The sequence below is a fragment of the Diorhabda sublineata genome, chromosome 1 (genome assembly GCF_026230105.1).
Source record: "Diorhabda sublineata isolate icDioSubl1.1 chromosome 1, icDioSubl1.1, whole genome shotgun sequence".
Taxonomy (NCBI): Eukaryota; Metazoa; Arthropoda; class Insecta; order Coleoptera; family Chrysomelidae; genus Diorhabda; species Diorhabda sublineata.
Genome location: NC_079474.1, coordinates 14851063 through 14866495, shown reverse-complemented (window position 1 = coordinate 14866495; position 15433 = coordinate 14851063). Strand labels below are relative to the sequence as shown.

Sequence of the window (15433 nt, the reverse complement as noted above, 5' to 3'; positions counted from 1 at the left end):
ACTACGTGGAACACTCAAAACGCAACTATCGGTATATAAATGAATACAGAACGAACAACTTTCAGATGGCGTCGTCTAAAAAACAATTTCCATTGAAGGGAAAGGTAAAAGCTGCCATGGGGAAGCGTATTTAATTCTTTCACATTTCACATCACGTAAGGGGGTGGATCAAGTACCTAGAAGTATTGCTTTCAAACTTAATAATCGTTTTTTTTTTCAACGGACGATAAAATATTTTTGGAACAATCTATGAGATTCAATTTATAATAAACTTTGAAATGAAAAATGTCAATGGTACCCTGATTTTTTTTAATTTATGAACCCATTTGGAGATTTATATAAACATTAAACACGGAAGCTCCTCCACTATCAGTTTAGTTGAGAAAAATTTGAAATACAAGTATTTTGGTTTAGGACGTATTCAAAAACTTTGAAATATTTGCTTTAGTGTTAATAATAATAAATGATTAACATAATTTTATAAAAATATAAGAAAATGTGGTTAGTATATCTTGAAATGTTGAAAATTTGTCATTTCGTATAAACGGGGATATGGTAAAGGGAGAGAGTGCGCGGAAAGACTGAAGGAGGCATCGCGCGCCGGGTGGTGCACTAGCGCAGACTGCGCGCTCTCAACGTATCGAACGCTCTCAAATTCCAGATCCAGTAGTCCGTTCCCGGCCTCACAGTGGCAATGACGGAACCTGTCCTGCCACTATGACCCTTCGCGTTGCGTTTATATACTCCGCGGCGATCTCGGTGGTGCTGTTGTTGGCCCATCGACCAGCTTACGCTGGACATGAACAACAAGAAGATCGTCACTACCACCTGGAAAATGACGTAGAAAATGTGACGACGGTCTCGGTGTATACTATCTCTCCGGTGCCCGCTTTACATCATAATGAAACTCTCCTACAAGAAAAAGATCCGCTTTTTCCGAAAGACCTTTTCACGAATGAACAACGTCGAAACGGCGCAATTATTCTTCACATCATTGGTGTTGTTTACATGTTTGTTGCTCTAGCTATTGTCTGCGATGAATTTTTCGTACCAGCACTTGATGTCATCATTGAAAAACTTGACATTCAAGACGATGTCGCTGGAGCTACCTTTATGGCAGCTGGTGGTTCGGCGCCGGAGCTGTTTACCAGCGTTATAGGTGTTTTCGTTTCTTTCGACGATGTCGGTATTGGTACTATTGTCGGTTCGGCTGTTTTTAACATTCTTTTTGTTATTGGAATGTGTGCGATTTTTTCGAAAACCGTATTAACGCTCACGTGGTGGCCTCTATTCAGAGACTGTTTTTTTTATTCGGCTAGTCTCATTACGCTTATTGTATTCTTCAGAGACAGCCACATTTATTGGTACGAAGCGTTGGTGTTATTCTCGTTTTATATAGCGTACGTCAGTTTCATGAAATGGAACCAACCAATGGAAAGGCTCGTTAAAAAACTCGTATATAAGAATAAAGTGACCAGGGTTAGAAGTACCGATCAACTCATGCCTACGGTAAGAAAATCATTCTTTTTTCTTTTGGTTTTTGGGAAAAATTTCAATATCTCCATGATTAAATAATCGAAGGCTCCGTGACATTGCACGTATCCTTAATATAAGCACCAATTGACCTACTTTTTATATTCGTGCTGAAATAAATTGATGGGCTCACATTTAAATATCTATGATCAAGTTCTTTAACCAAAATCAAAAAAACAAAGATCTCATAAATCATTTTTATCAAAATATGTTTTAGAGATTTGCAATAAATGACCTAATTTTTGTTTATGAAACCCAGTGGCGTAGTGAACTCGATTCCCACTCGGGGTGCAACATCTTTTTAACGCCTTCCCCTCAATAAGTAAATCATATAATTTTATATATAAAATATACTCATAAATTGATGAATAGTTAAAGTGGACTGAATAAAGTCATAGACTCTATCTCGGCTTTAAATTTGAGGCAAAAATGTAGATTTTGAAATGATACAGGGCGTGTCAATACCAACTTATTTATTCTTAGGATTATTCAGAAAATTCTAGATATAATTCGTTTACAACTGCTTGGGAATTAATAAGTGCCTTCAGATTTATTACAAAAATTAACTTTAAATGAAGAAAATTACTTGTATTTAACAAATAAATCTCTTGATATTGGGAACGTAATCAAAAACCATTTCAGCGTTTTTATTGATATGAATTTTAAAAATAAAAAAAGGAAAATTTTGTTTATTTTCGTTAAAATCTCATACCTTTAATAACTTGTTGTCTTCCTGAATGACACACGCATGAGCAGAGAAAACTGGAAAGAAGATTAAGCGACCTTTTAATAAATCTAATAATTTATTTAAGAATTAAGAGTGTTACCTAACAATTATAACATTTCAAGATCATCTAATAATTTTCTAAGACTTTAGACGTGGATTAAACCAGAAGCACCGTGCCGATCAACTCGCTTCGACTTTTGGTGATGAAACACTATCTCGAGCCATTGTTTTTTACTGGTTTTCCGAATTCAACAAACCCAACAAAAGTTGTTCGCGTAAGAAGTACTACGAATCCAATAGTCGCCTGTTTCTTTGGAATAACTGCCACCATTGCATTAAAGCAACGTGAAACGGTTAATTTTGAATGATACTCCAGAATTTGTTTACCAGAAATGTTAAAAAAAATCAGGGAAATTAAACGCAGAAAACGAATCGTTCCCCACAACGACAATGCGAGCTCTCGCACCACAGTACAAACAAAAACGTTTTTGAACAGTCAAAACATTGAATTGATGGGTCATCCGCCATTCGTCACACAATGATTTCTTCTTATTCCTGTGGATCAAAAATGGTCAACGAGGTCAACGTTTTTCTACACCTGAAGAAGTAGTTGATGCATTCAATTAATGTTTTAGATCAATGAAACTGGTTATCAAGAATTGTAACATTTTCTTCTATTGATTGTAGTAGACAATTCAAGGTCACTATTATCAATACATAGGGCGTTATTACAAGCGATACCTCGTTTCAACATTTGACAGTAAAATCTATTGCTGTAAATGCAAGTCATCTCCTTTAAATTACCGAATGTAAAAGTTTATATGGTAGTATCATTGTAACTAACTCCTCGATGTCTTTTACCATTGTCTCACTTGTAGCAAACTTATTCGCTTTAGAGCTCTCGTCCACTTAGACTAATGTCAGAATTCAGAAGATTGCCTCGCGAAAACGTCTTGCCACTGTCTAACATTCTGCCAGCTTTCTCTAGAGTTCCAGTCTACTTAGACTAATGTCAGAATTCAGAAGATTGCCTCGCGAAAGCGTCTTGCTACGAGTCAATATTCTGGCAGCTATCTCTAGAGCTCCAGTCCACTTAGACTAATGTCAGAATTCAGAAGATTGCCTCGCGAAAGCGTCTTGCCACTGGCTAATATTCTGGCAGCTATCTCTAGAGCCCCAGTCCACTTAGACTAATGTCAAAATTCAGAAGATTGCCTCGCGAAAGCGTCTTGCCACTGGCTAATATTCTGGCAGCTATCTCTAGAGCTCCAGTCCACTTAGACTAATGTCAGAACTCAGAAGATTGCCCCGCGAAAGCGTCTTGCCACTGGCTAACATTCTGCCAGCTTTCTCTAGAGTTCCAGTCTACTTAGACTAATGTCAAAATTCAGAAGATTGCCTCGCGAAAGCGTCTTGCCACTGGCTAATATTCTGGCAGCTATCTCTAGAGCTCCAGTCCACTTAGACTAATGTCAGAATTCAGAAGATTGCCTCGCGAAAGCGTCTTGACACTGGTTAACATTCTGGCAGCTATCTCTAGAGTTCTAATCCACTTAGACTAATGTCAGAACTCAGAAGATTGTCTCGCGAAAGCGTCTTGCTACGAGTCAATATTCTGGCAGCTATCTCTAGAGTTCTAATCCACTTAGACTAATGTCATAATTCAGAAGATTGCCTCGCGAAAGCGTCTTGCCACTGGCTAATATTCTGGCAGCTATCTCTAGAGCTCCAGTCCACTTAGACTAATGTCAGAATTCAGAAGATTGCCTCGCGAAAGCGTCTTGACACTGGTTAACATTCTGGCAGCTATCTCTAGAGTTCTAATCCACTTAGACTAATGTCAGAACTCAGAAGATTGTCTCGCGAAAGCGTCTTGCTACGAGTCAATATTCTGGCAGCTATCTCTAGAGTTCTAATCCACTTAGACTAATGTCATAATTCAGAAGATTGCCTCGTGAAAGCGTCTTGCCACTGGCTAACATTCTGCCAGCTTTCTCTAGAGTTCCAGTCCACTTAGACTAATGTCAGAATTCAGAAGATTGCCTCGCGAAAGCGTCTTGCCACTGGCTAACATTCTGGCAGCTATCTCTAGAGTTCTAATCCACTTAGACTAATGTCAGAACTCAGAAGATTGCCTCGCGAAAGCGTCTTGCCACTGGCTAACATTCTGGCAGCTATCTCTAGAGTTCTAATCCACTTAGACTAATGTCAGAACTCAGAAGATTGTCTCGCGAAAGCGTCTTGCTACGAGTCAATATTCTGGCAGCTATCTCTAGAGTTCTAATCCACTTAGACTAATGTCATAATTCAGAAGATTGCCTCGTGAAAGCGTCTTGCCACTGGCTAACATTCTGGCAGCTATCTCTAGAGTTCTAATCCACTTAGACTAATGTCAGAACTCAGAAGATTGCCTCGCGAAAGCGTCTTGCCACTGGCTAACATTCTGCCAGCTTTCTCTAGAGTTCCAGTCTACTTAGACTAATGTCAGAATTCAGAAGATTACCTCGCGAAAGCGTCTTGCCACTGGCTAACATTCTGGCAGCTTTCTCTAGAGTTCCAGTCTACTTAGACTAATGTCAGAATTCAGAAGATTGCCTCGCGAAAGCGTCTTGCCACTGGCTAACATTCTGGCAGCTATCTCTAGAGCTCCAGTCCACTTAGACTAATGTCAGAATTCAGAAGATTGCCTCGCGAAAACGTCTTGCCACTGGCTAACATTCTGCCAGCTTTCTCTAGAGTTCCAGTCTACTTAGACTAATGTCAGAATTCAGAAGATTGCCTCGCGAAAGCGTCTTGCCACTGGCTAACATTCTGGCAGCTATCTCTAGAGTTCTAATCCACTTAGACTAATGTCAGAACTCAGAAGATTGCCTCGCGAAAGCGTCTTGCCACTGGCTAACATTCTGCCAGCTTTCTCTAGAGTTCCAGTCCACTTAGACAAATGTCAGAATTCAGAAGATTGCCTCGCGAAAGCGTCTTGCTATGAGCCAACATTCTGGCAGCTATCTCTAGAGCTCTAATCCAGTCAGACTAATGTCAGAACTCAGAAGATTGCCTCGCGAAAGCGTCTTGCCACTGGCTAACATTCTGGCAACTATCTCTAGAGCTCCAGTCCACTTAGACTAATGTCAGAATTCAGAAGATTGCCTCGCGAAAGCGTCTTGCCACTGGCTAACATTCTGCCAGCTTTCTCTAGAGTTCCAGTCCACTTAGACAAATGTCAGAATTCAGAAGATTGCCTCGCGAAAGCGTCTTGCTATGAGCCAACATTCTGGCAGCTATCTCTAGAGCTCTAATCCAGTCAGACTAATGTCAGAACTCAGAAGATTGCCTCGCGAAAGCGTCTTGCCACTGGCTAACATTCTGGCAGCTATCTCTAGAGTTCTAATCCACTTAGACTAATGTCAGAACTCAGAAGATTGTCTCGCGAAAGCGTCTTGCTACGAGTCAATATTCTGGCAGCTATCTCTGTAAGTAATTTCGATTACTATACTCTCTTTGAAGTACGTCTTTTTTTGCATAGATCAATAGGTCAAAGTAGAATAGATTCACGACTTTACACCTCAACTCATCTAATCTAATCTAATCTACCCATTTCCACAATATCTTAAAAACGTTTAAACAAAAATAGAGTAAACCTCAATTATTTTTTTATACGTAAAAAATTAATCGTAAAACTATTATGAAAACGGTTTAAAGGGAATTTACCGAACGAGAAAAGGGTTTAAAGAGATTCATACCCTTTTATATGAGCTGGGATCGAGTGTATGTCTTGTGTGCATGATGATAAGGATTTACATGTCATATCAATAATCCAACCTAATTCTTTTAATTTAACAAGCAATTTGCTTCATCTACAAGTGGTTCAATATGGAATACAATTTTGTATAATTTCTACGGATGCTAGATGAAAATTGTTCAATGAAAATAAATGTCGGTTGTATTTGGAAATGTTCCTGCATATAATTTCCATGCTATTAGCATATATGTATTAAGTATTAGCTATTTCTGTTACAGTGATACGTAGGTGTGGCATATTACATTTAATATTTACATTACACAGAATATCTACTAAACTTGAATAAGCTCGAAATATAAATACAAATAATTATGCCAATCCATACATTTTGGGAAAAAAGATTCTTCGAATATACGTTTATAAGAGTAAGAAAAATCCTTGCATCTGGTGAAAGAATTTGAAAACATCTTCAGTTCTCCACGAAGAAATTTCCTGATGCCAATAAGAATAATTTTTTTTTGTAAAAGATTACTTCTTATAGTCAACTGGGAATATTAAATCTCAACCGACTTATCAATCATATTCTTTCTCTATTTGTATTAATTCTTTTTTTTTCGTTGTTTTCTTTATTTTTCGTGTTTTTATCTGTCATTCTATACTTTTAATAACTTTTCGTATAAGTACGGATTTTCGTCAGTGTCAAATCACATTTTGATAAAAACTGTAAGTAATCGAAACGCAAATTTTTAATTATAATGTTCGTTTTTTTATACATATAGAAATGAGTGTAATTATTAAAAGAAAAAATTACACTAAGTACCACCACATAATGTAACACTCATTAAGTTGATAAAAATAATTTCTTTCGAATAAACGAAACAAAAAACAACCCTGTGTAAAATATACACGTTCCAGATCACTACTACAATCTGTTTGTGTATCGAGGGACAACCTCCACATAGAAATTGAAATTACTACTAATTTTACAAAATTTTGATTATTTATGTACCTTATAAAGTAAACAAGTTGTATAAAAAATATTGTCAATCACCGGTCACGGTAAAAAATCATCATCATCGTACTCTAACGCACAAATAACTATTTCTTGTATCTGTACACTTTTTTTTCATATAACCAAACGAAACTTACTTCGTGAATATACTTCGTATATATAGTTTAATCTAGAGGATGAAATAAATTTAATCCCAAAGTTGTGGGAGGCATATTTCTTCCCCATTCACTGTACTAATTTATATAAACCCTCAAAAAACCCTATAATATCAGGGTTGCCAAATAGAATTATGTTGTTGAATCAAGTTATTATTAAATTGTATACAATAAAAGAAAAATATTGATTTAAAGGTAGAATATTAAACTAACATTTATATATAGACGTTTCTTTGTATTTCAAAATTCAATGCCGAATCTAAGTCACGACGTTGTTGTTTTATTATTTTGGATACTATCGTGAATATTGACTAGAAATATGAAGGTCAAAACTGAAAGATTGTAATATTGGATTTCGTACAAGCATTTTATAGATTAACTTGAATACACTACACGAGGGCAATTCCACGTATAATCAGAGTGTTATAGAAATTGGAAAATATACTATTCAATCTAACGATTCAGTGGAAACTAAGTTATAGTTCAGTCATACACTGTTTATACCACCATTACACCAATTACACTGTCTGACATGAGTTTCACTAACCAAGTAATCATCTTCAGAGATTGAAGGTAAAGTAAAACCTATAAACTTCAATACTGAATTTTCCCACCAATAAACCTTCTCATGTGAAAATTAATTCCAGCGGGCGAACCTTCAACTATATAGTCAGCTGTATGGAAATGGCCCTTTGTCCCTCACATTTACAAATTTTAATGCTTCAAAATGCATCCAACAATTTATTATTGTATAAATTTTTTACCAATTTTACCTTATTAATCGATAATATTTGTTTTTTCGGCCCGTCCATCTTTTAAACGAGCTGTGTGCTCTTTAAACCGTACATTAATAGATTTCTTAGTCTGCCCGATGTACTATTTATGTTAAGTGAATTAAATGATCTACCAGGAAATGGATACTGACCCTCTTATGTTGGATACAATGGAAGGAATCATTGTGTTTCAGTGAAGAATTCTTTAGAATTTATCAACAAAGTTGAAAGTACAGAAATTAAAGATGAAGAAATTCTAATTTCTTTTAATGTAAGCTCATTATTTTCCATTGTACCGATCCCACTGATCTTGGAGTACTTACTGAGATCTAATAATTTGGAAGGTGATATAATAGAAGAATACAATTAACAAAAATATGTATGGAACAAAACTATTTCCAGTACAACAACTAATTCTACAAAGACGAAGGAACAGCGATGGGCAATTGCCTATCTATTTAGAAAAAACACTGCTACATGCAGATACATCCCGGCTGATTATTTTCATTGTATCCAACATAAAATGGTCAGTTTCCGTTTCTTGGTAGAACATTTAATTCACTTAACATATATAGTATATTAGACAGACTAAGAGATCTATTAATGTACGGCTCAAAGAGCACATAGCTGATTTAAAAGATGGACGCAGCGAAAGAACGAGTATTATTGAGCTGTGCTCAAATGTTCTGATAAGAGAATTGCAGAAATGTTAATTAACCGTCATAGTTTTGAGAAAACCTTTTTCCAAATTCAAAATAAAAAACTAGTATGCTGTGGTACGTTCTAATCTTATTTATACAAAGAAATTGAAAGGATTGATTTACAAAGTGGGTTTTAAATCCATACAAAGCGATACGCAGTAACCAGTTTTATCAAAAGTATCTTTTTGGTGTAAAATTGAAAGATGCTGTAAATCACTTGAAATTTCAATCGATAAATCCACCCACAAAAAAAGTTATTAACCCCTTACATATTCCCATGTGTAAACATTTTTTTGAACGCTCTTTATCTCGAATTTGATTAGTGTAACGAAAAGGTTTTACTGTTTATTTAAAAAAATACTGTATAATAAAAGAAATTCGTTATGAGTGATTTCATAATGATCAATAAGCATAATATAGAGATTAAAAAGGGGAGAAGAAGAAGAGTCTGTACAGGTTAGTCCTTAATCTAATGTTGAATGATTTGCAGATAGTACTACAGTTCAATTTGTCCTACATTCGCAATACATTATTATTGTATAAACGTCCTTCAGGTAATTTCAAACGGCAATACTAAAATCTCTTTTATCTATATTTTTCCTAAGACTACATCGCTCAAAAATCTTATATATTTACACTAAACTAAACGCACTACTACTCTCTACTTTACTTAAAAGTCAGCTTGTACTGTATTCTGTGCTGTTTACTAAATGTATGCTTCATTGTTTCCAGCACCAAGCCGCAGCTCAAGCTCTGGTGAGTGAGAAATGATGCCTCTACTTTTTCTCTCACCTTACATTGATTTTCCGCTTATTTTTCACCTGTACTTTAATTAGTTTTTTTCTGCTTATTTCATTGCATGTATTATTAATGATTTGGTACTTCAAATGTTCGCATGCTGATACACAACATATCACAAAATAATTAAATTGTCCTCAATTGCTTCGTTAGAGAATTTCGTTCGTACTTTCAAAAGTTTTACTTGGCATCACGAAACAATTTTTTAAATCACTAGATAAAGGAACTGCTTCTCTTAAGGCCGCTTGACATGATGCAATGCAAGACGCAATATTTCTTAAGGCCGTTTGACATGATGCAAGACAACATGCAAGAAATTGCACGCAATTCCTTGCAAATTAAAATATTACATAGACAAATATTCCATGTCGTTTCCCATTACATCATGGTTGCCACTAATCAAAATTCCATAAGTAAGTTATTTCCTAACCTCAAACTTTATTTATATTTTATGGGCATATCTGTTGCTACTGTTATTTTTGGAGTCCGATGGACAGTTTAGCTGGAGAATTCGATGAGAAAACATCAACAATTAGTTGGGAATGGATAAAATTACATGCAAGCTCTTGCATGAAACAATCAGATGAACTTCAATTGCGCTTGCTTTTGATCAAGAAATATTGCGTCTTACATTTCATTGCACGGTTTATTGCATCTTGAAAAGCGGCTTTTATTAATCATAAGCATGGGCATATGAAGTTAAGCTGATGTTTAAGGGTCAGTTTTGTTTAGTTATGTATTAAGGCCACTTGATATGATGCGAGACAACATGCAAGAAATTGCATGCAATTCCTTGCAAGATCAAAACATTACGACGAATATTGCACGTCGTTTGACATTAACAATTATTAACATTGCATCATGATTGCCACTAATCAAAATTCCAAAAGTAAAAGTTGTGGACATTTTAAAAATAAAAATACCAAGGCTAAATAAAATAAACAAGAAAAAAGTGGCAATATTATATCTGCCTTGCTTTTGGGGAGTCTGATGGAGAATTTAGCTAGAACATTAGACGAGAAAACATAGAAAAATAAGTTAAGAATGAATGAAGAAACATTTGAAAAAAAAAAAGAAAATAAAACGTAATATCAGCAGATTAGAAACACATTACAAAATTATATGCAAGCTCTTGCATGAAACAATCAGCTGCACATCATTTGCGCATGCTTTTGTTCAAGAAATATTGCGTCTTGCATTGCATTGCATCATGTCAAGCGGGCTTAATGTCGCAAGTGCAAGATCTTTCACGAAACAATCAGCTAAACTTCATTTGCATGAGCTTTTGTTCAAGAAATATTGCATCGCATTGCGTCATGTCAAGCGGGCTTAATGTTGCAAGTGCAAGATATTGCATGAAACAATAAGCTGAACTTCAATTGCGCGTGCTTTTGATCAAGAAATATTGCGTCTTGCATTGCATTGCACGTTGTCAAGCGGTCTTTACAATTTCCAAAAATTTCCTTAGCACAACACGGAAAGGTTAGAGTCGGTATTTTTGATAACCTTTACAGATAACTTACGAAGCATATTCAATTTAGAAACTCCGACTGAATTCGAACTAAAGACAAGGACAGCTTTCTGAAAATTAAGTCTACACGTCAGAAAAAAATGGTAAAACGAAATTCATTAAAACTAAATGGTTAATTTTTTTGGTGAAGTTTTGCTCAGTAAATAGATGTTTCTATTTTATATGTACATAGCTCACACTCAGAGTTGATAGAAATCTAATTATATTTCGTAGCTCATAATATGTGCGAGTTGTGGTTTTAAAATAACGAGATTAATGATATAAAGCATTTCATATATACTTTTTATTATCACCTGTAGATGTTCCACCTTGATATTAACTTCTTCTTGTAAATTGTTTTGATCTCTTCAAATATTGAATAGTTATTTATTTTGATAATAAAATAGGCGAATTTGTAATATATTTTAATTTAAAAATGCATTTTAATATTCAAATTATCATAAGGATATGAAACATTATTTTTAACTCGTTTGGTTTTCATTATAAGTGTCATTTTTGATGGCACAAAAGCGTCATTGGAGGCATTATATCGAAATCTCAGTGCGCTGAAAAAGAATTTCATTTGTACACGGTAAGTTTATGTTTCATTGCGCTTGGAGCCTCAAGTATATAAGTAACAATCTTCGAACTGATTCCAAGGCTCTATCCAGGTCCAAAGTCTAATTAGAAACATTAAAATTTCTTCCACAATGAATCTAGTATAACAGAAAGAATCACTATAACTAAAGTCTTCGATACAAGTCTTGAAACTGAGACCAATTCCTAAAGAGCGGCGTGATTCTCATGTTGTCCAAGTTTTTTGAGTTTCAAATATATATTTCTCTTTTTACAATCAGATCAAAATTATCTCAATGTAATGTTAATGTTAATGTTAACAACAGACAAACGTGTATTGTTAAATTATGGCGTGAAGTTTTCTATTGACAGCGACAAATTGACTTTAAAGTGACACATTATTTTGAAAAAAAGTTATTTTGGTGAAAATGCCTGGTGCAGAATGGTTCACGCCTATCGCTAGTCAAAAAATAAAAGAACATTTCTGGCAAAAATTAGAAGATTCTTCACCAGTAAGTTTTTTTTTACGATACAGATTTTATGTATCCAATAATTTCAATCAATTATTGTTCCTTTTTTGGTCATATATCAAACTTTTAGAATCCATATCGGTTCATTTGTCAAGATTTTTAGTGCGATTTTTAGATATTTTCACTTTCTACTACGGAATATCTGAGTTTTGATTTCCTGAACCATCGATGTAGTTTTTTTAACCACAACGTTGTGCGCCAACCTATTCTTCTGCTTATTTTGCCTTGCATTACCAATTGAAGAAGATCGTACTTTACAGAGTTGTGCAACGCAAGATCTAATTCTAATTTACTCGGAATCAGATCGAAAAACTTGACGATATTGAACTGGTATAAGCGTATGATAATATTTAGATATATATGAATAAAGACGTATACCTACGTGTGCTTTATCGATTTCTCCAAGGCTTTCGATAACGTCAAACACGAAAAAATTAACGAGATTCTTGGAAATATTAACGGAAAATATATCCGTATTATCGCTCATAAGTACTAAAATCAAACTGCAAAAATAAACGAAGGTAATTCGCTCAGTAGATAAAAATTGCTATCAAGAACTATCAGATGTTATGAAAATCAATGAAGAAGCAATCAACAATATTAGATATGTCGACGATACAGTAATTATAGCAAATAACAATGAAGAAATACAAAAAATCAACATTCTCCAGTGCGTTTAATGATAAACGGTCAAGACATAGATCGGATGGAAACTGGAGTATTTTGGACACATACTAAGACATGACAAGTATCGTCTTTTGCAGTTTATTGTCCAAAGCAAAATAGTAAGAAGGAGAAGTGGGTATATACAGTAAACAAGAAAAGAATAGCCTTGTTAATAGCCAATGGATAAGGCAAATGGAATAAAAAAAAAGATTTAGATCCATAGTCCTTATCCTAAGTGTATATTTGTAGTGATCACGTATCCTAGATTTAGATAACTAGATTTTTTTCTGATCAGTAAGTTTCTCCTAAATATAAACTCATGATATACTTCCTGAGGTGGCAGTATTCTATGAGAAATCTAGTGAAAGATCGGATGAATTGATTTTGAAGAGATTTAGAATTATCAAATCTAGAAGGAACTTTTTTGCAGTAATTCAATCCGATTTAGTGACTCTACATCATTTTCCAGAACTCATTCTTGTACAGAAAAGCTTCAAGATAATAAAAAACGTTCTATTGAATCTTGCAAGTTGATGACATGAGATAGCTCAATGCTTCAATAGCTGCCTAATTAATAATTGACAAAAAATCATTTTTGTCTGTAAGACAAAACCTTAACGATGACGGTTATTTTATAACAGCTTCAAATACTCCAGCACCAATTATTATAGTAGTTTTTAAACCACCATTGAATGGTATTCCTTTCGAAAATTCGATTGAGTCTTGCATTTTTGATGGAAAATCGTTTTAACTATATTCTGAAAGTGTTTTTGACGTGCCTATGACACACGTTATACAAACGCGCGCTTCGGATTTCCCGAAGAAACAGATAAAAGGTTTACGTCGCTACTAAATTATTGAACGTGTATAAATGTTCTCTAGGACTGAATTTTCTTTAACAAGCGTAATCTTCTCTCTCGAAGCGTTGTGTACATGAGTCTTTACATTGTTATGACTTGTAAATAAAAATTTTCTTATTACAGAAAGCTGCGCCTGTAGGTTTAGAGAAAACCATTACTTATTTTAATAACAATAAAAAAGATGAACATTTTCAACAATACGACCGATTTTTTGCTTCTTCCAGAATGTTTCCTCTCTGGGATCCGAGAAAAACTAAAGAAAATGAAAGATATTTGCCGGATATAAGAGAAAATATTTATTATGAGGTAACTGTGAGATTTTAATACACAAAATAAAACGTATAGACTCGCACTAGATAATGACAAGGAAAAAATCTGTTGAAATGTACCTACAATAGAAGAGCAAAACATTTATCGAAAGTCATTTTGAAAAATTAACATTTTTTTCATTAATCTATCCAGTTTTGTGTCAAAATCGCCAACTTGATAAATTATTATGCTAGCAGATCTATTTAAGGCTTTGAACTTCTAAACTTCAATCAGAAAATTAATTCAACTTCAAATTATCTGTGTGAAACGTCTATAAAGTAGGTGGTTTGTGACTTCCACTTACCTGGAGAGAGAGTCGTTCCCAAAAATCATGGCAACCTCTGTTTGCGGCCATTGTGCAGCTGGCAACCATGGATTTTCATGTTCAATGTATATAAAACAGGCGAATGCAGTTAATTAGCAATAATATACCAGTTTACACTTGGAAACCCTAATGTTGGGGCCGACTGAGAGCTGGCAACCATTTTTATTTTGATTTGTGACATCATTTTCTTTCAAGTGCTGTAAGATTGGCTGAAAGAATGCAGTTTAAATCCTTCGATGTCTCATTTATTGTACTAATTTCAACAGAAGCAAAAGATATGGACTTTAGGCAGGCATCGGTGCCTATTCCAGGGTACAGATCCAAAAGATATTTTTTCACTATTGAAATAAGTTGCTGTTCCAAATATGTTACCTAAATTTACCTCTTTCAAATCCTCTGGTGAATCGTTCTGTAAGAACTGCAATAATTTGTACCATACTTATTTAGACCAATTACTTGTCATATTAAATTATTAATCACAATACCTGTTCAAACATTGACTATATTTCTGCCAGCTTGTGAAGCGTAGTAAAAGAAAGTTCAATTTTCTTCTTATGACTTCTTTTGTCTTTGGTCTTTAGAGTCGTCCTCTCCTTGGTAGCTTTTATGTCAATATTCTTCTTCTTATCAGCGTTTTTTTGAGTTTCAACGTTTTGCTGATTACCTGGTAACATAAAAGACTGTGATTATTTGCACATCCCACCTTTCTTTTGGTGCCCGTTTGCAAGAAGAAGGCCTGACAGAAAACGATCTACCAGAATACCTTTGGAACATAAATGAATATGTGAAACTAATAATAAACATGACCAGACCAGCATTAAATTATAATACATCAGACAAAAGAAAAAGAGGTAAATCTGTGGGAACCAAGATAAAAATGAATCAAGCCTGGAAGGAAGCTGTATTGGAGGAGACAACAAAATTTAATACTTGAAAAAATACAACAAAAAATAAGTCATTGTACAAAATACAAATATCTAGGCATGATCATCACTAATGATGGAAGATTAGATGAAGCAATCGCACAAAGAAATAACCAAGGAAGAGAAGCAATAAGACAGATCAAAAGTGTATTGTGGGACAAACAAATATCCAAGGAAAACAAACATTAAATATACAATAGCATAATAAAAAATATAACAACATATAGTAGCGAAGTCTGGCCGGTAAAAGAAAAAATAGTAAAAATGGTTGAAGCCAAAGAAATGGATTATTAGAG

The 15433-nt window shown here is 34.6% G+C and overlaps 1 protein-coding gene across 5 annotated transcripts in view; it reads left to right on the top strand.

Annotated features, from left to right (window-relative positions):
* Positions 1-674: 674 nt before the first annotated feature.
* LOC130442464 (sodium/potassium/calcium exchanger Nckx30C) overlaps positions 675-15433 on the top strand; it is a 38056-nt gene continuing 23297 nt past the window's right edge. For 3 of the 5 annotated variants that reach the window (XM_056776617.1, XM_056776608.1, XM_056776597.1), the window contains exons 1-2: positions 675-1509; positions 9373-9396. In XM_056776617.1, the coding sequence (XP_056632595.1) occupies positions 718-1509; positions 9373-9396 (816 nt within the window). In that variant the 5' untranslated portion in view covers positions 675-717. The remainder of the gene's footprint in view (positions 1510-9372; positions 9397-15433) is intronic. The other 2 variants (XM_056776634.1, XM_056776626.1) reach the window with 2 other exon arrangements.